The following is a 22,670-nucleotide window of genomic DNA, read 5'->3' as shown; positions in this document are numbered from 1 at the left end:
CATTTCCAGTGGCTTAAACTTGCAGGAATAAGTGATAAAGCTGGAGCATTTTTATGGAAAGAAAATCTGGTCTAAGACAGAGTGTGACCCATATGAGGCCTCTGGTGAGTGTAATTATTTAGGGAAAATTCCACATTTTTTGAGTGGAATGGGGGAAACTTTTCTGGGGTGTATTGATTTTTTTTCTTTAAAGGTGGCCGGCTATAGCTGCCCAGGGACTTGGACTATTAGAATAAGTCCCAGGGGAGATGGAATGGTGGGCAGAGCACAGGAGGGACATCAAAATTGCATGATAAATTTGTTTATCTCAGGTGCAGTTTATATCATGTATATGGATAAAGATGGTGATATCAGTCTTGCAAAATTCTTAAGAAAACTTACCAGACCAGACATACATCTTCCTACCCCACACCACCCAGATATCAATACAACTGTGCATACAGACACATATCCCTGGGTTTCTCTTATACACATACACCTTTACATTATTATCATTTCTTATTTCTATTGCAGTAGTACCCAGGAGCCCCAGCCATGGATCAGGAACTCATTGTGCTAGGTGCAGTACAAACAGATAAGAAAAAGTTGGTGTCTGCCTGGGTCTTACAATTTAAGTAAAATATCCCTGTCTTGCTTGGGAATATGAAAGTGTTTGAGAAGGAGGCTGGGTTGAGCAACAATTGAGTTGTCTTCTGCTTTTCTTTTCTTTTCTTTTCTTTTCTTTTGCTGTACATTTGTTTAATTACATTTTTTTTCTTCTGTAATATTTTTGGGGTTTCTTTTGTTTCCCATGTGTGGTTTAGTGGACTTTCTTTCCAATCTTGCAAACACATAAGTATCTATCTAACTTACATACTTATCACCCCAACACTGCAGTAATTGAACATCTCATGGTATTTAATGTATTTATCCTCACAGTACCCTGATGATGTAGGGAAGCACTATTAACCCCATTGTACAGACAGGGAACTGAGGCACAGAGAGACTAAATTACTTACCCAAGGTCACCTAGGAAGTCTGTGGCAGAGCAGGAAATTGAACTCAAGTCTCCCTAATTCTAGCCTGGTTCCCTAGCCAATGGACATGCTCATCTTTATGCATGTGAATAGTCCCATTGAAGGCAATGAGATTACCCATGAGTATGAAGTTAAGAACGTGCATAAATACATGAATGGTAGGGACTAAACCACTTCAGACATTTTCAGGTTTTTTGAAATGTAGATAAAATTACTTTTGCAAAACAATAATAATAATAAATATTTATTTGGTTTAGTGAAAAATTGTTTATCTGCTTATCAAGGGATTGGAATTTTTATAAAATGTTCTATTTAAAAAAAAATCAACCAGCTCTTATCTGGATTTTAGTTTTCAACTCCTGGCCATTCTGGCAGTCAGGGAAAGCCACCACTTTTGAATGAAAGCCCTAAGATTTGGAGCACAGCTGTGGTTTTAAAGACCTTGCTTCCAGGAAATGTTTCAATGAAGTGTTGTCTGTAGAAAACCCAGCTCACTGTCAATAAATAAATACATATGCTCTAAGATTCTTGAGCAACCATGATTCTCAAATGAGCAAACCTGTTCATGGTTTGTTGAGTTTAGCTAATAAAGTAATTGAGAAGGAGAATGTTGCAAACTAACATTCCTTTGTTCATGGTCTACCTTTTTCCATATCACTTGTTAAGGTAAGTATTTCCAAGTTCCAGCGTAGCACCATTTGGGAGGTAATTACCAGCAGGCTATTGATCTGGCTAGTTATGGTGAGGCTAACGGCTCACTTAAAAACAGAACAAGTTGAAAAAGAAAATAAAAAATTCAAATATTTTGAAGACATATTTGTACTGCACCTTTTTAAATAGAACTATGTTTTCATTTTTATTTTTTATGAAAAACAGTGACAATTTTCATTTTCATCCCTTTTCCCTGTGCCTATTCCCCTGCCTTTTCCCCACTCTTTTTCTTCCACCCATGCCTTCTATTTCTTTTTCCTTTTTTGGCACTGCATGCAATATAGCATGAACGATACTTTGCTTGTTTAATCTTTCCAGCTATACTCTTAGCCCAGCAGAAGAGTCTGTCCTATCTCGGGGCCTCTCCTTTCGTCCCTCCAGACCCACGAACATGATACAGTTCTGAGGTGACCTAGAATCCTACTTTCAACGTCTCCGACTCAAAGAATATTTCCAACATACCTCTGAACAGCATACTAACCCACAGAATCCTCCCTACCAGCACTACAAAAAAAAAGGATTCTGCGTGGACTCCTCCGGATGGTCGAAACAACAGACTGGACTTCTTTATAGATTGCGTCCGTCAACGTGCAAAGGCTGAAATTGTGGAAAAGCAACATCACTTGCCCCATAACCTCAGCCATGCTGAACACAACACCATCTACAGCCTCAGAAACAACTCTGACATCATAATCAAAAAGGCTGACAAAGGAGGTGCTGTCGTCATCATGAATAAATTGGAATATGACCAAGAGGCTGCTAGACAGCTCTCTAACACCACATTCTACAGGCCATTATCCTCTGATCCCACTGAGGATTACCTAAAGAAACTACACCATCTGCTAAAAAAACTCCCTGACAAAGCACAGGAACAAATCTGTACAGACACATGCCTAGAACCCCGACCAGGGGTATTCTCTTTGCTACCCAAGACCCATAATCCTGGAAATCCTGGACGCCCCATCATCTCAGGCATTGGCAACCTAACATCAGGATTGTCTGGCTATGTGGACTCTCTCCTCAGGCCTTACTCTACCAGCACTCCCAGCTATCTTCGAGACACCACTGACTTCCTGAGGAAACTACAATCTATCGGTGATCTTCCAGAAAACACCATCCTGGCCACTATGGATGTAGAAGCCCTCTACACCAATATTCCACACAAAGATGGACTACAAGCTATCAGGAACAGTATCCCCGATAATGTCACAGCTAACCTGGTGGCTGAACTTTGTGACTTTGTCCTCACCCACAACTATTTCACATTTGGGGACAATATATACCTTCAAGTCAGTGGCACTGCTATGGGTACCCGCATGGCCCCCCAGTATGCCAACATTTTTATGGCTGACTTAGAACAATGCTTCCTTAGCTCTCGTCCCCTAACGCCCCTACTCTACTTGCGCTACATTGATGACATCTTCATCATCTGGACCCATGGAAAAGAAGTCCTTGAGGAATTCCACCATGATTTCAATAATTTCCATCCCACTATCAACCTCAGCCTAGATCAATCCACAAAGCGGCCCATTTCCTGGACACTACTGTACTAATAAGTGATGGTCACATAAATGCCACCCTATACCGGAAACCTACTGACTGCTATACTTACCTACATGCCTCCAGCTTCCATCCAGGACACACCACACGATCCATTGTCTACAGCCAAGCTCTAAGATACAACTGCATTTGCTCCAATCCCTCAGACAGAGACAAGCACCTACAAGATCACTATTAAGCATTCTTAAAACTACAGTACACACCTGCTGAAGTGAAAAAACAGATTGACAGAGCCAGACGAGTACCCAGAAGTCACCTCCTACAAGACATGCCCAACAAAGAAAATAACAGAACACCACTAGCTGTCACCTTCAGCCCCCAACTAAAACCTCTCCAGCACATCATCAAAGATCTACAACCTATCCTGAAAGATGATAACTCACTCTCACAGATCTTGGGAGACAGACCTGTCCTCGCTTACAGACAACCCCCCAACCTGAAGCAAATACTCACCAGCAACCACACACCACTGAACAAAAACACTGACCCAGGAACCAATCCTTGCAACAAAGCCCGATGCCAACTCTGTCCACATATCTATTCAAGTGACATCATCATAAGACCTAATCACATCAGCCATGCCATCAGGGACTCGTTCACCTGCACATCTACCAATGTGATATATGCCATCATGTGCCAGCAATGCCCCTCTGCCATGTACATTGGCCAAACCGGACAGTCTCTACGCAAAAGAATAAATGGACACAAATCTGACATCAGGAATCATAACATGCAAAAACCAGTAGGAGAACACTTTAACCTGTCTGGTCACTCAATAACAGACCTGGGGGTGGCAATTTTGCAACAGAAAAGCTTCAAAAACAGACTCCAATGAGAAACTGCTGAACTTGAATTGATATGCAAACTAGATACAATCAACTTAGGCTTGAATAGAGACTGGGAATGGCTGAGCCATTACAAACATTGAATCTATCTCCCCATGTAAGTATTCTCACACTTCTTATCAAAGTTATCATAAGTGCTACTATAGTAAGCCATCTTACTTGTGGATCTCTGAATACTAACAAGTGCAGAGACGTAAAGTAAAGAATGGTTGTGTTTGAATATCTGTTGCAAAAGAAAGTTAATTTCTAAGGGGGTTATTATGTTTTGTTTTTAAACAAGGGACACATGCAAATGTCATGAATCAAAATGACTGGTTAACTGAATGAAGAGAAGAGGATTTTCTTAGCCAGGGATTCAGTATAAGTGTTGATTGGTTTGATATTTTATTTTAAGGAAAAGTGAAGTCTGATTCATCCATTGCCATGAAAGTTGTTAAGGACAGGTCATTCATGGTTTGGGATAGTTTGATCAACATTTTGAGTGACATTTATCTCTACAATGGAGAAGAAGAAAGGATTCTTCTTTAAAAACCCGAGTGGATTTTTATCAGACTGCCCATCTTATAATAGATTTTAGGGGGTGATTTTAATTGTACAGTTTATGAGGGTTCTAATAGAAATCATCAAGAACCTCACCCATTATCTGCTAAGTAGCTGTCTTTTATTTTTCAAGCCAATGTCCTTGATCTATTAAGGTATTTTAACTCTCAAGTTGAGACAATATAGTTGGTTGAGCATCAATACAAGCAGTGTCCTTAACAAGACTGGACATGTTTTATGCCTTTGAAAAAATCACGGAAATGTATTGCTAGTGACTGTAACAGAGTGGCTTGCCCCTGGACTGGAGAGCCTTGGGCTAACCCATCGGAGTCAGGAAATTCCCTGTGAAGGGCAGCATGTGACTGCAGTAAGGGGGGGAGAGAGGGGAAGGAAAGGGGAAAATGGAAATGAACATGAAAATTTAGGAAATTGCAGGTAGTAAGAAAGGCTCCTGCAGGGATGACTGTGATACCAGAGGGTCTAGAAGTCAGGGTCAGAAACTTGAGACTCCAGCCAGGGAGTGGCCTCCAAAACAGGAAAGGCCTGATGCAAGAAGGCCTGGAAATAGGGTGACTTGGAGACTGCTGGAAGGAAACAGGCTCCAGCAGGAAGACCTGGGTCATGGGGTTTCCCTACAGACACGAGTGACCCAACAAGAGGGTAAAACTGATGGATTTTGATTTGAGACTTTGAGTTCTATTTCAGAGCTTTATTTATGTGAATAAATTCTGAGAAAGGGTGGTGAATGCACAAGACAAGCCTGCACTGAGTTTCTGTATGGAGCCTTTTGAGGGTATGTCTGCACTGAAGTTAAAAACCTGCGGCTGGCCCATGCCGGCTGACTTGGGCTAAGGAGCTGTTTAATTGCTGTGTAGATGTTTGGCTTCAGGCTGGAGCCTGGGCTTAGGATCCTGTGAGGTGGGAGGGTCTCAGAGCTCAAGCCTGAGCTGCAGGAGCCTGAGTCAGCTGGCACAGGTCAGCTGCAGGTGTCTAATGGCAGTGTAGACATACCCTGAGGGAGAAGTTATTAGCAAGGCACTGCAGAGTGACCTCTAGCCACAAGGCGGTGCTCAGGACGCAGCTGCCTTGGCTACTGTGAGTCATAATAGACAAAATTTCGAGAACTACTAGTGGCTTTCATTGTTGGAATGTTTGGCCACCTAGAGGCTCCTTTATTAGGGGCTTGATATTTAAGAGGTTGGGTCCCCATAACTTTATGAAAATCAGGCCCATTTAAGGGCTGTGTAGTTGGCCGCCCAAAAACTGAGGAACCTGAATTCAGTATTGTCTTTAGAAAATGTAGGTAATTGTCACTAACAGGCTATCTGATCATAGCCTGGTTTCATTTACTTTAGCTTTGCCTTTTCTGAAAGAATATAGTCCTTATGGGCACTTTATTTTTTTTATTGGATGCATGCTTTGGGGTTTGTTTTAATGTTTTCTGGGGAGATTTGGCTAAATCTAGACATCTTCTTCTTCTCTTAGGCAGTAGTGGATGGTGGGTAAAGTTCACATAAAATGCTTTTGGCAGCAATATGTGCAGCAGATAAATTGAACCTACCCCAGAGCATGAAAGAGTTAGTGAAAGAAAGAATAGAAACTAATACATCATTTTATAATCAGTATGTTGTTAGGCTACGTGTGAGCCCAAATTATAGAAAACTGCTCTCGATAGACCTTTTGGATAGCAGGGTCCAAGCAGGGCTGCCCAGAGGATTCAGGGGGCCCGGGGCAAAGCAATTTTGGGGGCCCCTTCCATAAAAAAAAGTTGCAATACTATAGAATACTATATTCTCGTGGGGGCCTGTCATAACTATAAAGGGAAGGGTAACAGCTCTCCTGTGTATAGTACTAAAATCCCTCCTGGCCAGAGACTCCAAAATCCTTTTACCTGTAAAGGGTTAAGAAGCTCGGGTAACCTGGCTGACACCTGACCCAAAGGACCAATAAGGGGACAAGATACTTTCAAATCTTGGGGGTGGGGAAAGGCTTTTGTGTGTGCTCTTTGTTTTAAGGGGTTGTTCGCTCTTGGGACTGAGAGGGACCAGCCATCAATCCAGGTTCTCCCCATCTTTCTAAACAAGTCTCTCATATTTTAAACTTGTAAGTAAAAAAGCCAGGCAAGGCGTCTTAGTTTTACTTTGTTTTCTCAACTTGTAAATGTACCTTTTACCAGAGTGTTTATCTTTGTTTGCTGTACTTTGAACCTAAGACAGAGGGGGGTCCTCTGAGCTCTTTAAGTTTGATTACCCTGTAAAGTTATTTTCCATACTGATTTTACAGAGATGATTTTTACCTTTTTCTTTAATTAAAAGCCTTCTTTTTAAGAACCTGATTGATTTCTCCTTGTTTTAAGATCCAAGGGGGTTTGGATCTGTATTCACCAGGAGTTGGTGAAAGGAAGGAGGGGGGAAGGGTCAATTTCTCCTTGTTTTAAGATCCAAGGAGTTTGGATCTGTATTCACCAGGGAATTGGTGAGAGGTTTCTAAAAGCTTCCCAGGGTAGGGAATGGTGGCAGCGGACCAGAACTAAGCTGGTAGTTAAGCTTAGAAGTCCTCATGCAGGCCCCCACACTTGTACCCTAAAGTTCAAAGTGGGGATACAGCCTTGACATGGTGGCACAGCGGTGGAGATCGTTTTAAACCCAAAAGCCAGTAAGATTTTTTTTTTCCTTCTAGCTGCTTGGAAAGCAGAGCTGAAGGTAGATGCATATCTTATCTCTCCTTGCCTGAAGGCAGAGGTGTTATGTTTTTTTTAACAAGGTCCTTTGTTAAGAGAAGGGTTCAAAGCGAGCAAACTTTGACTGGTAAAGGCAATTTACAAGCTGAATTGTTTTTTTTTCTTTTTACATCCTCGTGAATAGCTAGTTAGAAAGTCTCTGTTAACTCAGCAGCAGCCAAAGCTGAGTACATCCCAGTTTCAGTCAACTGCAGAGGGGTGTGACCCAGCACAAGAAAACAGGAAAATGACTACCAAAGAAGAAAAAGCCAAAGAGGGGGCCCACAAGAGAGAGATGGAGCTGAAAGAAAAAGAGATAGAGCTGAGAGACAAAGAAGAGAAAGCCAAAGAGGGGGCCCACAAGAGAGCTATGGAGCTGAAAGAAAGAGAGATGGAGCTGAAAGAAAAAGAGATAGAGCTGGAAAAAGCCAAAGAGGAGGCGAGAGAAAAAGAAAGGAAGCATGAACTGGAAGTAGCAAGGGCTAGGCAGGATGCACCAGCCCATCCTAGCAACTCCTCTCCAGGTACCACTTCCCATCCCAGAAAATTCCCCACCTACAAGGCAGGCGATGATACTGAGGCCTTCTTAGAAAATTTTGAAAGGGCCTGCCTTGGATACAGCATTGCTGCAGACCAGTACATGGTAGAGCTGAGGCCGCAGCTCAGTGGACCCTTAGCAGAGGTGGCGGCTGAAATGCCTAAGGAACACATGAACAGTTATGAACTTTTTAAAAACAAGGCCAGACTCCGAATGGGGCTAACACCTGAGCATGCCCGTCGGCGGTTCAGAGACCTAAGGTGGAAACCAGATGTGTCATTTACCCGGCATGCCTACCACATTGACAAAAATTGTGATGCCTGGGTATCAGGAGCAAATGTTAAATCTCTGGAAGATCTGCTTTCCCTAGTAAAAATGGAGCAGTTTTTAGAGGGTGTTCCTGAGGAAATAGAAAGGTACATCTTAGATGGGAAGCCCAAAACTGTAACCGAGGCGGGGGAGATTGGAGCCAAATGGGTGGAGGTGACAGAAAAGAAAAAAGCTAGTAGCAGTTGGAGCGAATATCAGAAGGGGCAAGCCGAAACAAAACCTTATCACCGGGGACAACCCAAGGCCCCACCCACATCCCAAGGGAAACCCCAGACACCTTCTTACCCCACCCCACCAGTCTCCACCAACCAACATCGCCCCGGTGATACCTTAGCAGGGCGATGTTTTAAATGTAATGAACTGGGGCATATAAAGGCTCACTGCCCCAAGAACCCCAACCGATTACAGTTCATTACACCCCAATCACACCAAAGATCCCCAGACCCAGATGCCTCTCTCATACCCTCGGAGCGAAGGGAAACCTTGAGAGTGGGCGGAAAGAAGGTTATCGCTTGGAGGGACACTGGGGCACAAGTGTCAACTATCCACCAATCCCTAGTGGACCCCAAACTCATCAACCCGGAGGCTACAGTGACAATTCAACCCTTTGTGTCACAGTCTGTAACCTTGCCTACAGCCAAGTTGCATGTCCAGTACAAGGGCTGGTCAGGAATGTGGACTTTTGCAGTCTATGACAATTATCCCATCCCCATGCTGCTGGGGGAAGACTTGGCCAACCATGTGAAGCTGGGCAAGAGGGTGGGAATAGTCACCCGCAGCCAGGCTAAGCAAGCTTTCACCCCCATCCCTGTTCCTGAGCCGTCCACCAGGGCCCCGTCTGTGTTACCAGAGACCCAAACAAAGGTGGTGGAACCAGATCCCCTGCCAACGACTGCAACAGCCGTAGTGGATCCAATCCCAGAGACCCAGCCAAAGCCAGTCCCAGAACCGGAACTGGCAACGCAACCAGCACCAGAACCATTGCCAGCACTGAGTCCAGCGCTTGCAAACCCGTCTACAACTCCAATGCCAGAGGGCACCAGCGAGCCTGAACTGGTGGAAGCAGCAGATAACCCTACCCAAGAGGCTCAGCCAGAGCCTGAAATACCACATAATGCACCAGCGGACAGCGGTTCACAGTCAATGGAAACAGCCCCAGCACCTGCATCGCTTCCAGAGGGACCAAGCCCCAGCCCACAGTCCAAGGAGGAACTGATGTCTCCAGCATCAAGGGAACAGTTCCAGGCCAAGCAGGAAGCAGATGACAGCCTTCAGAAAGCTTGGGCGGCGGCACGGAGCACCCCACCGCCTCTCAGCTCTTCTAACCGATCCCGGTTTGTTGTAGAACAAGGACTTTTATACAAGGAGACTCTTTCTGGTGGGCACCAGGAAGACTGGCATCCTCAAAGACAGTTGGTAGTTCCCACTAAGTATCGGGTAAAGCTCTTGAGCTTAGCCCATGATCATCCCAGTGGCCATTCTGGGGTGAACAGAACCAAAGACCGGTTGGGGAAGTCCTTCCACTGGGAGGGAATGGGCAAGGACGTTGCTAATTATGTCCGGTCTTGTGAGGTGTGCCAACGAGTGGGAAAGCCCCAAGACCAGGTTAAAACCCCTCTCCAGCCACTACCCATAATTGAGGTCCCATTTCAGCGAGTAGCTGTGGATATTCTGGGTCCTTTCCCAAAGAAGACACCCAGAGGAAAGCAGTACGTAGTGACTTTCATGGATTTTGCTACCCGATGGCCGGAAGCTGTACCCTTAAGCAACACCAGGGCTAAAAGTGTGTGCCAGGCATTAGCAGACATTTTTGCCAGGGTAGGGTGGCCCTCCGACATCCTTACAGATTCGGGAACTAATTTCCTGGCAGGGAACATGAAAAACCTGTGGAAAGCTCATGGGGTGAATCACTTGGTTGCCACCCCTCATCACCATCAAACCAATGGTCTGGTGGAGAGGTTTAATGGAACTTTGGGGGCCATGATACGTAAATTCGTAAATGAACACTCCAATGATTGGGACCTAGTGTTGCAGCAGTTGCTTTTTGCCTACAGGGCTGTACCACATCCCAGTTTAGGGTTTTCACCATTTGAACTTGTGTATGGCCGCGAGGTTAAGGGGCCATTACAGTTGGTGAAGCAGCAATGGGAGGGGTTTACGCATTCTCCAGGAACTAACATTCTAGACTTTGTAAGCAACCTACAAAGCACCCTCCGACACTCTTTAGCCCTTGCTAAAGAAAACCTAAAGGATGCTCAGGAAGAGCAAAAGGCCTGGTATGATAAACATTCCAGAGAACGGTCCTTCAAAGTAGGAGACCAAGTCATGGTCTTAAAGGCGCTTCAGGCCCATAAAATGGAAGCGTCGTGGGAAGGACCATTCACGGTCCAGGAGCGCCTAGGAGCTGTTAACTATCTCATAGCCTCCCCCACCTCCAACATAAAGCCTAAGGTATACCATGTTAATTCTCTTAAACCCTTTTATTCCAGAGAACTAAACGTTTGCCAGTTTACAGCCCAGGAAACAGATGACGCGGAGTGGCCTGAAGGTGTCTACTACGAAGGAAAAAGGAATGGTGGCATGGAAGAGGTGAACCTCTCCATGACCCTGGGACGTCTGCAGCGACAGCAGATCAAGGAGCTGTGCACAAGCTTTGCACCGATTTTCTCAGCCACTCCAGGACAGACCAAACGGGCATACCACTCCATTGACACAGGTAATGCTCACCCAATTAGAACTCCACCCTACCGGGAGTCACCTCATGCCCAAGCTGCTATACAAAGGGAGATCCAGGACATGCTACAGATGGGTATAATCCGCCCCTCTACCAGTGCATGGGCATCTCCAGTGGTTCTAGTTCCCAAACCAGATGGGGAAATACACTTTTGCGTGGACTACCATAAGCTAAATGCTGTAACTCATCCTGACAACTATCCAATGCCACGCACAGATGAGCTATTGGAAAAATTGGGACATGCCCAATTCATCTCTACTTTAGACTTAACCAAAGGGTACTGGCAAGTACCACTAGATGAACCCGCTAAGGAAAGGTCCGCCTTCGTCACCCAGGCAGGGGTGTATGAATTCAATGTACTCCCTTTTGGGTTGCGAAATGCACCCGCCACCTTCCAAAGACTTGTAGATGGTCTCTTAGCGGGATTGGGAGAATCTGCAGTTGCCTACCTCGATGATGTGGATTTTTTCTGATTCATGGACAGAACACCTGGAGCACCTGGAAAAAGTCTTCGAGCGCATCCGGCAGGCAGGACTAACTGTTAAGGCTAAAAAGTGTCAAATAGGCCAAAACAGAGTGACGTACCTGGGGCACCAGGTGGGTCCAGGAACTATAAATCCCCTACAGGCCAAAGTGGATGCTATCCAAAAGTGGCCAGTTCCAAAGTCAAAGAAACAGGTCCAATCCTTCTTAGGCTTGGCCGGATATTATAGGCGATTTGTACCACACTACAGCCAAATCGCCGCCCCGCTGACAGACCTAACCAGAAAGAAACAGCCAAATGCAGTTCAGTGGACTGATAAGTGTCAAAAGGCCTTTAACCAGCTTAAGGCAACACTCATGTCTGACCCTGTGCTAAGGGCCCCAGACTTTGACAAACCGTTCCTAGTAACCACAGATGCTTCCGAGCGAGGCGTGGGAGCAGTTTTAATGCAGGAAGGACCGGATCAAGAATTCCATCCTGTCGTGTTTCTCAGCAAGAAACTGTCTGAGAGGGAAAGCCACTGGTCAATCAGCGAAAAGGAATGCTACGCCATTGTGTACGCGCTGGAAAAGTTACGCCCATATGTTTGGAGACGGCGTTTCCAACTACAAACAGACCATGCTGCGCTACAGTGGCTTCATACCGCCAAGGGAAATAACAAAAAACTTCTTCGGTGGAGTTTAGCTCTCCAAGATTTTGATTTTGAAATACAACACATTTCGGGAGCTTCTAACAAAGTGGCTGATGCACGCTCCCGGGAAAGTTTCCCAGAGTTAACTGGTTAACAATTGTTCTTGAAATAAAACATATTGTTAGTTTTTATATAATCAGTAGTATGTCTAAAGGTACATGTGTCTTATTAAATCTGTTTTCTCCTAGAGCTCCAGAAAGAAATCACAGCCAGTGTGGAACCGGACGTCCAACACTATCTGTGATTTGGGGGGCGTGTCATAACTATAAAGGGAAGGGTAACAGCTCTCCTGTGTACAGTACTAAAATCCCTCCTGGCCAGAGACTCCAAAATCCTTTTACCTGTAAAGGGTTAAGAAGCTCGGGTAACCTGGCTGACACCTGACCCAAAGGACCAATAAGGGGACAAGATACTTTCAAATCTTGGGGGTGGGGAAAGGCTTTTGTGTGTGCTCTTTGTTTTAAGGGGTTGTTCGCTCTTGGGACTGAGAGGGACCAGCCATCAATCCAGGTTCTCCCCATCTTTCTAAACAAGTCTCTCATATTTTAAACTTGTAAGTAAAAAAGCCAGGCAAGGCGTCTTAGTTTTACTTTGTTTTCTCAACTTGTAAATGTACCTTTTACCAGAGTGTTTATCTTTGTTTGCTGTACTTTGAACCTAAGACAGAGGGGGGTCCTCTGAGCTCTTTAAGTTTGATTACCCTGTAAAGTTATTTTCCATACTGATTTTACAGAGATGATTTTTACCTTTTTCTTTAATTAAAAGCCTACTTTTTAAGAACCTGATTGATTTCTCCTTGTTTTAAGATCCAAGGGGGTTTGGATCTGTATTCACCAGGAGTTGGTGAAAGGAAGGAGGGGGGAAGGGTCAATTTCTCCTTGTTTTAAGATCCAAGGAGTTTGGATCTGTATTCACCAGGGAATTGGTGAGAGGTTTCTAAAAGCTTCCCAGGGTAGGGAATGGTGGCAGCGGACCAGAACTAAGCTGGTAGTTAAGCTTAGAAGTCCTCATGCAGGCCCCCACACTTGTACCCTAAAGTTCAAAGTGGGGATACAGCCTTGACAGGGCCCCTGTGGGGCCCGGGGCCTGGGGCAAATTGCCCCACTTGCCCCCCCCCCCCGGGCAGCCCTGGGTCCAAGCTGCACAAGTTAGAGCTAGATTTCAGAGGCTTAATGAAGTGCCTGCACCTACTCAATATTCCTTTGGACTGTAAGAGAAAAATACTGATTAGAAGATAATTAGCCACTTTAAAATATTATTGAGGTGAGAGCTATATGATCTTGTAGAAATCCAGAGATTTGTAGTGGGGAGTTACTCACTGCAGAGGCTGAACATTGGACTGAAACAAAGCAGTTTATGGAGGAAACTGCATGGGCCTCAAGTATTTCCCGGATGGTGATGCCTCACCTCTCCTCCTGGCTATTTCACTTTCTTTATGAACATGTTGTTTAGAATTTAATAGAGAATGTGATTCTTTCTCTAGGTCCTTTTTGTCTACCCTATGAGACTTATGTCTCATGGAATTCTATAGAATGGTTAAAAATCCACTATAGAACAGATCTGATTCTCTATTAAATTCTGTAGGTTTCAGAGTAAATTCTATAGAACCCTATCAATTTGATCCTTGCTAAATTATATAGGACTTCATAATAGTAGCAGTGCAATTTCCATAGTCCCTGCAGAGAAGTCAGGGGATCTGCTCTATCCCTACCCTTGCATATAGATAGGGTGTGGGGATGTGGAACTGAGTTTTGGGAATATTTGGTCCTTCCCTGTAGAGGGGAAAGGAGACCTTGGGACCTGTGGACCCAATGAGTGTGATTTGTATTCAATATTTTTATTGTCCCCAGAATAACTCACCAAAAAATATTGACCCCCTCGCTTCTAAAGGTGTTTGTGTTAGGATTCTTACAAGGAAATCTATACACATAGCTTGGTGAATAACTCTTTGTGAACAATTCATTACTGTTGTGTTTGAGAATTGTCAAATGAATTTGACAGCTTTGCTCATTATTCACAAGTATTTAACAAATTTAAGATTGTGGATTACTCAGATGAATAATGAGATTATTCATCTTGGTATTAGATACTAGTTAGTCATTCTGTGTGACTGGTCACTTTAAGTGACATGTTAATGTTTCTATTCCCAGTTTGGATGGCCTAGCCTTTAATCAGCTCTGTGACTCTGCTTGCCTTACCTTTGCCTATTTAGATTGTAAATTCTTTGGGGGAAAAGCTGTCTCTCCCTATATGTTTATACGCTGCCTAGTACAATGAGGCCCAGCAGCAGCAGCCGCCTCTAGGCACTACCGTAATATAATTGAGATGAAGAAGAATACAGAGAAGGGCAAGGTTAGTTTAGTCTGCCTTTGATCCTTTCAAGGGCAAAGGAATGGGAAGCTCAGGAGAGAAAGTGAGAGAGGAGTGAGCCTAGAGAATTTTAGGACATTCTAAACTTTTCTTTTTTTGTCAATGGACAAGTGTTATATTTGGCTAAATATGTAGATCCCAGATTGAAAAAAATACATGGATCCTTTTCTGACCAAGTGTGTGGGAAAAGGGAGAGAGACACATGGCAGATATATTGACTGTTCTGAAGATTTACATTCAATTTTCTCTTGTTAATTGATACAAAATAATTGCATGTGGCATATGTGTTCTACTTGTGAAAGATACACTATAGTCTGTGTCTCCTATCTTGTTAATTTACCCAGTGCCCTGGTTTTGGCCAACTATATTAAATATGATATATATGTATCCTTTTTCAACAATATTTCCTATATCTGCCAAGTGTGTTAATTGAATTTACTGATCTTTTTCTATCACATATTACCATTCTCCACTGTCATTGACAAAAGCAATATAATAATAATTGGTAGGACATGCATGATCTGTTAGCATACCATTATCTTAATTAATAGCCTCAGGACTAGGCTTAAGGACAGGGAAATTTGGGTAATTGTTGTGTTTGTGATCCATCCTATAAACAACATTACATAGGACAAGTATGTTGACTGAATTGACTCATACCTGTTTCCTGTCACTGCAGTCAAGATTTAACATAGTTATTGTTACAAACAGCTTGTAATAATTGTGTTCTTGCTTGGTTCTAACCGCCAAGTGTATTGTCAGATCTCTGTAATAACTTGGGATTCCCCTGCTGTGTTAATATTAAACAGTGTCCCATTAGCAACTACATTTCCTGGTTACCAGTGTACACAGTGAACAAGAGGTTCTCATAGCTCTGAAGTAGCAAGTGGTCTGCATGAGCCAAGAATGTATGATTAAGCCACATGCATTTGCTATGAAGTAGACATAAGAAGGACCCCACCAACACAGATTCTGTGTGCCTGTATGTTAGTGGCAAACCACAGTGCTGTACAGAAATATCAGTATAATTAATACATTTTGAGTGGCAAAAGCAGGATTGGGATGGGGGGATTTTGAATACAGAGGATGCAGTGAATGCTCTTGACTGGTCACAGGATGGTGGAGAGGAGGGTTCATATGTTTTTGTCATGCTTGTATGAGTGACATATTGCTGCTAATGCTCCTGTTGCTTTTGGCAGAGTTCTTGTCCTGAATCCTCTTACATGACATTGCATAATATGGGATCCATCTTTCACGTACTGGAGTCAATAGCAACATTCCCATTAACTTCAGTGAGTGAAGGATTAGGCCTGATTCTTGTGTGATATGATGTGATGCCTTCTATGTGATGTGGCAAATAATAACACGGCTTCTGATTCTGTTACATAACTTGCATATATTCACTGCAGTGCCTGTGTGAAGAGATGGGTTTGACTATATTTTGCTTTAGTGTAGCAGTTGTAGCCAATGACTTTAGTTTATTGTTAATTTATTGTGTGATGTTATGATTAACTCACATGTTATGTCATAGATAATCATTGTGTGCTAAATAGAGTTAAATTGTAAGATTATAGAAGTATAAGATTGATCAGTAGTTAGAAGGGATAATTATATAGAAGGTATCTAAGTAAGGAAGGCTGAAACAAAGACCTGTAAGCTGAGGCCTGTAAGATTTTAGCTTAGCTATTTTAGGCCTTACAGATAAGAAATGCTGACATAAGTAAGTGACCGAAGAATAATTCTATACCATAAAATTATGGGAAAAGATCTACCAAGGGGCAATATTGGGGGGGGGGGAAACCCACAGTGAGAGTAATTGTTTTGCTTACAAGATACCCAGCAGTCACGTTTCTCTAATGCATGCCCTAACTGCAGGGTACAATATGTTTGTAAATGCTAATGAGGTATAGTCAGACCCACATTATAAAAAGAAGGTGCCCAGATTAGGAAAATTGAGCTCCCTATTGAAAATTCCAGCAGGAACCATCTCTCTACAAATGATCAATTAGCAATGCATCCATCAGACCTTAAGAATATCGTTATGGATGTGAGCATAACTATATTTGTAACTTGTTCATAGGGCTTTATAGGATTTCTATATGCATGAGTAATCATAACTTTAACTGTAACTTTAATAAAACTTGTAAAAACAGACTAGACCTTATACTTGTGAAATGTATGTGTGGTCACCATCCTTGGTTTTTATGTGTTCTTAGAGACTCTAAATCTGAAGCGAGTAGCAGAGGTGACTTTCACTCTGTTGAAACTGTAGCTGAACCCACGGTGGTGTAACACCACATTACAAAATTCACTTAAATAATATAAAAGGCTACACAGTGTACAATGCACATGGGTGCGTATGCGCGCACACACACACACACACACACACACTCTGCAGACAGATCCTGGGAAGTACTGCTACCCTGTGGAAGCTGCAGCTGCTGCTGGAGATAGGGAATGATAAGGATGATTGCTTATTTCCTCCTGCCCCCACAATTACGACCAACTCTTCCACCTTCTCATGGATACTGTTGATTTTATTTTATTGTTCTTCCTACTTCTCTGTCAAAACCTCCCTCCTTCCTTTTCCCACTCCCAAGCCACATATGGCTTTTAGGAGATGGCCGTTGAAGCACTTCTGATGTGACTCCTTATGCAAATAGAGCTTCATACCAGTACTCATAGCATATTTTCTCTTTGCAAGCCTTCTTGTGAACAAACACTCTCTCATCACTTTTAAAGAAGTGGCACGAGAAGTTCCATGTGTTCCAAGGAATCCCAGTAATTGAGACTCCATGAGGCACTTGAAAGTTTCTGTGGAATATGGTGCAAGTGTGTTCAGAAGTGATAACACAAAATTGGTGTTAGTTGGTGCTGCACTAAAAGTAAATGGGGATCCACAGCTAGAAATCAGGTCAAAATTTTAAGTGACATCAAAGCATAATGCTCACCTATGTGTGATGTATTAAACATTAAATTTATAGACATCTTTCACATGCAAGCAGGTAGTACAGCCAAGTAATCCAGTCCCAGCCAATTCCTACTAACACATTGTTATGTCATAGGCAAAATACACTAATGTAGTTCTACATTACTCAATGGGACTTATCAGAAATTGAATCCACTATAGAGCAAAATAAATGCTAATTTTTGTCAACTATCTGATCCTCTAGCAAGTGTACTTACAATAAGAGTTTCTGAATTCATTTCATTCTCTTTCTAGTACAACATTATTATATTACTCTAAGAGTCCTTCAGTTTGTGTCTGTCCATATTAAAGAAGGGCTGGCTAGGAATTCTTGCTGCTCACTCATCCCCATGAGTCTGAATAAAAGTGTTCTCTCCTCACATGTAACACAATTTGCTAATTGCCATCAGTTTCAGATAGAGAATACTAAACTGAGACTTAGGCTTTTCTCAAAACAGATATTGCTTTCTGAGTTGTTTAAAAAAAGGAAAAAAAAACCAAAAAAACCCTTAGATGACTTTCCTGTTTATCACACTTTGGGCCTGCTACACCTCTCACACCATTTTTATGATAACATAACTGACTGAAATGGAATTACCCCATTTTACACTGAGAGCAGAATCATGTACATTGTCAGATCATGAAACAATCTCAGGTCTTAAGGCTAACACATAGTATGGGGTGTGTCTTTATGGGTCCAGTAGTGCATTCCTGAAAGTCAGTGGGAATTTTGGGCATTGAAGGAATGCATGACTGGGTGAGGTGGGCATACCATCTGCTGTAGATTCAACAAAGTTGTCCCTTTCTTCATAGATACATTTTCTTTTTTAAAAAGAGAGAGAGAGAGATTCAGATTCTGATCTCAGTTATTCCAGATTTATACTGTCATAACTCTATCGAAGTCAATCAAATTACTTTGGATCCACACCTGTGTGACTGAGGTCAGAATTTGCTGCAGTTTCCTACTTACTGGTTTTCTAAATGGTTTTCCAAGACACAGATTTCTGTTTTTGTGAAGGCCTTGCCAGAAAACAGGGAACATCAGGGCAGATGGTGAGGCACAGCAAAGACTGTAAATCTGAGACTCCTTGATATAAGTATCACCAGGAAAGGCAAGAGGCCAACTTGGAATCACAAAGATGCAGTTAGAATTCAGGGATGCTGTTGGAGCTAACAGCTGGAAGATGACTCACTTTTTTTTCAGACCGTTAAGTAAAGATTAGAGTTTGTTTGCTGGAAAAAGGCTGAAGATCTTTTCTTTTCTCAACCACCATTCTTAATAATATAATGTCTCCACTGTGCATGGATAAAATTTTCATTATTAACAAATGGAATTTTGTGTGCATCTAGTGGAGAATATATCTCTGCATAATTGCAAATATCACAAAACATTGGCTGTCATTGAGGAACCTATCTTTTAATTCTCTCTTGTAATATTTATCCTTGACAACTGAACATGGACTTGAAATGATACAGTGATTGAAACACCCCTACAAATGTGTGTTTCTCTAACCAGGAATTAGTAATGTTTAGGCTGAAGTGTTGCCGTTTCATCACGACATCCCGCCTCCCAGTTCCTAACCCTTCTTGCTCAAATTATAATACATTATGTGTGCTTTGCTTTAGTGCTGTTGAGAAAATAAGACCACCTGTTTTATATAAGAAATCAAGTAAGAAGAACTGTGCAAAGCATCACTTGTCAGATTTGTCAACCGTCTGTGGTCTTTTAAATGCAAAGCTTACCTTGCCCACATACTGAGTATCTGAACCTGTGTACTCCTCCAGCAAGAAAAACTGATTCCACATCCAGCCACGTTTGCTGCGGTGCAGGGTTTTCCCATCATCCTGTGACAACCCCAGTATTCTTCCATTTTGTGAATACTTGATAGTCCTTTTGGGGGATGGTGTCATGTGAACCACATGAAGCATAGAGGTCCAGAACAGAAATGACAAGCAGTAGCATGTCCTCATTGTTTGTGGCTTTAGCAAGGACGCTGCTCGGGTCGACGTCTCTCCTGTTTCACCAGAACAAAACTCTTGAAAGGTTGTATTCCTATTTGAAAGGACCTGTGAAATGGACAAAACTTTCTGGGTGAATTGTAATCATCTCTAGGTCAATATACTGTGTTAGAGTATATTTACAGCCTGGTTGTTAAAATTGCATTCCTAACTTGCACATGCGGTTGCCACAGCTGCGCTTGCAAATCAGAAAACTTCACACACAAAAGGCCAGTACAGCAAACAGGCCAATCATTTGTACAACCACTGGATTTTAGTTTGTTACTGAGGTAATCATACATACAACTTAATCTAATTTTAATATCAGGCTCTTGAAGTCTTCTCTATCCTCCTTTCTCTCCCTCTTTTTCCCCAGTATATGATTTCATGCACAAATAATTATTGAATCAGGTGATATGTTTCTTGATCTTAAAACTTAATCAGTCTCTGGTTATTTAGGTACAATGTTTAGCCGCGTTCTAAATAACAGAGCCAGTCCCTAGCTGCTACTATGATGTTGAGGGAGAAGCCACACAGAAACAAAGATTTCAATTTACTCAATCACATGGCTCACCTTGGCTTTGCCCCTACCTGCCCTTACCTACTACCCCACCTTCCCCCTCTGCACAGTGGTTCCAGAGAAGCTAAGATTTGCGGTGGACAGAGACGCATGCCTCCTGTGTACCCACCACCTAAATCCTGCCTTTGCTTATAAAGTTCCTCTGCCAAGGGACTTACTGTGATAGAGAGCTGCATGCAGGATTTGTTCAGAAGAGCCTAAATGAAGCAAAGAGCCTCCTGCAGGTCCCCTGAACTGGGATGAATTATATTTACTAGATGAATTCTGTAAGATATCTATGCCCGAAAATCCCACTGGAGTCATTTTGCATTTGGAGTAAAGCTGATCTGAAAATGTCTCTCCCAACACCCTCCATGGAGAAACAAAATAAAAAAAGAGGAAAAAGTTGCTTTTGTTTAATTTTTCCACAGAAAACCCTAAAAATCTGGCCAAAAGCTGAAATTTTTCAGTTGAAGGCCAAACTGTTTGATTTGCAAATGCCACTGAGGTGCCTCATGGGAGTTCTTCGGATGACCCACGGCGTCATTCTCTTCCATGGGCTGGGCTCCCTAGCTGGACTACAACTCCCATGCAGCTATATGGTTTTTATTTTTTCTGAACAGCTGCACTCCATTATGAGAGTTCCTTGACAATGATGCATCATGGGAGATGTGGTCTGGCTGGGGACCCTGCCCCAAAGAGGAGAAAGGCACCTGAACTGCAGTGGCACCAATTCTGAATCAAAGTTGTGGTTTTCAGCCATAATTTATTTTGTTTGTTTTGTTTTTAAGAAGGTAAAATGTTCTGCAGAAAGTAGACACTTTTCACAAAACAATGAATTTAGTTGAAAACAAACTTTCTGTCAACAAACAGTTTCAGTGGAAAATTTGGAGACCTTAATGATTAGAAAGTTAGACTTGATTCTTCACCATGCCTGGTTAGTACAGATCCTTGCATCTGTGGGAAGTCCAGTTTATATCAGTGAGCCTCTGCATGGGCACACGGATCCTAAAGCAGGATCAAAGCTTTGGTGTATTTTAGTAACTTCAATCAGAGATTTATCTGAGAAAGAAGTGAAGGCTTGGAATATTTATCACTCTCTAGCATCATGTTTTAAAAACAAAAATAAAACATTTTAATAGTTGTCTAATTTATGCAGAAAATTATAGCTATAATGCAGGAAAATTATTTTCTTCATTTCTTTTTTTAATTGAAGAATTAAAGCACACAGTGAATGAACTCTGATTTGCATAAAACCGTGCATGGACGTAGATCTTGGCATAAATTAGAGACCATGTTTTGTTTGAATTCTCTAGGTATATTCAATATCTCATTTTTTCTCCTGTTATTCTCAGTATGTTCCTGTTGAGTTCAGAGAACCATGGAAGAGCTCTCCTGTGGCTAATTTAACACCTGTAAATTCCCAACTTGTTAAGTGAAGAATGTGTCCCGTAATAGATAGTGTGTTACCTTATAATTCAGACTCACCTGACTCAAATCTAATGGAGTTTATTTATTTTGTTTTAAGTGGCAAACTCATCTAAGTTTAGTTTTAGTTATCAGCAACTAGAGCTGGTTTGAATTTTTTCAATGAAACTGTATCTCATCAGAAAATCCCAATTTATTGAAACCACAAAACTTTGCAAGAAATGTTTCATTTTGTTGAAACTTTCATTGGGAGGGTTTCTCAGGTCCAGGATGCACTTTTTGGGGGGATCAAAACAACTGAGCCCAGATTAGCCAATAGGCCAGTGCATAGGGCACTCATATTCCTCTTTCTGTTTTGAAGCAGGGACTTAAGCCTGAGTCTCTCACATCACAGCCGAGTCCCCCAATCACTGGGCTATTTGCTAGTCTGGAGTGGGTCTGTCTTGTTTTTCACAATTTTTTATTTTTTTAAATTCTCAGTTTCATCCTGATGTGCAGCAGGACATTTATTGAAATCTCAAAAGTGTTTTCAGGAAGGGCAAATTGTTTCCCACCTAGCTCCGTGAGCAACTCCAAATACTCTGCAGTGAAAATATATATTTGAATGTATCTTCATTAAGCAACAAGAGCAATATACAACATTAAATTTGTTTGTGATCAACTTTTGAACAAAAGTGTTCTTGACAAAATCTAGGGAGTACATTTTACCTTCTGCTATGTCTTACTTACAATGCTTAATTATTTTTTTCATTTGTTTGCAGTGTTGTTGTAGCAATTTTGTTCCCAGAATATTAGGGAGACAAGGTGGCTGAGGAAATATCTTTTACTGGAAAAATTTAGTGAAAGAGACAAGCTTTTGAGCTACACAGAGCTCTTCTTCAGCTTTCCCAGAGCTGAAGAAAGCTCTGTTTAGCTTGAAAGCTGGCCCAGAAGTTGATCCAATAAAATATATTGCTTCATCCACCTTGTCTCTTTATTTTTTCATGTCTTTCTCAATATACTTTATTATATTTGTGGAATATATGGGCTTTTTCCTGTTGTTAATTGAACCCCCATACATTCACATCTCTGACAACAGAATCTGCCTTCGGTTTAATTAGCAGGTTCAAGGCTTCTAGGATTGCATAATCATTCCTCCCAAATCCACATACTATATGCTCAAGAAAGCACTAGAAACTG

At 42.2% G+C, this 22,670-nt stretch overlaps 1 protein-coding gene across 1 annotated transcript in view; it reads right to left on the bottom strand.

The window, feature by feature from the left end:
- Positions 1 to 19,477, bottom strand: part of CDH9 (cadherin 9) — an 85,822-nt gene extending 66,345 nt beyond the window's left edge. Inside the window, exon 1 of the mRNA XM_065399551.1 lies at positions 19,250 to 19,477. Within this exon, the coding sequence (XP_065255623.1) occupies positions 19,250 to 19,477 (228 nt within the window). The remainder of the gene's footprint in view (positions 1 to 19,249) is intronic.
- Between the last annotated feature and the right edge of the window lie 3,193 nt (positions 19,478 to 22,670).

Source organism: Emys orbicularis, chromosome 2 (genome assembly GCF_028017835.1).
Source record: "Emys orbicularis isolate rEmyOrb1 chromosome 2, rEmyOrb1.hap1, whole genome shotgun sequence".
NCBI classification, from domain to species: Eukaryota; Metazoa; Chordata; order Testudines; family Emydidae; genus Emys; species Emys orbicularis.
This window is presented reverse-complemented; position numbering and strand designations above follow the sequence as displayed.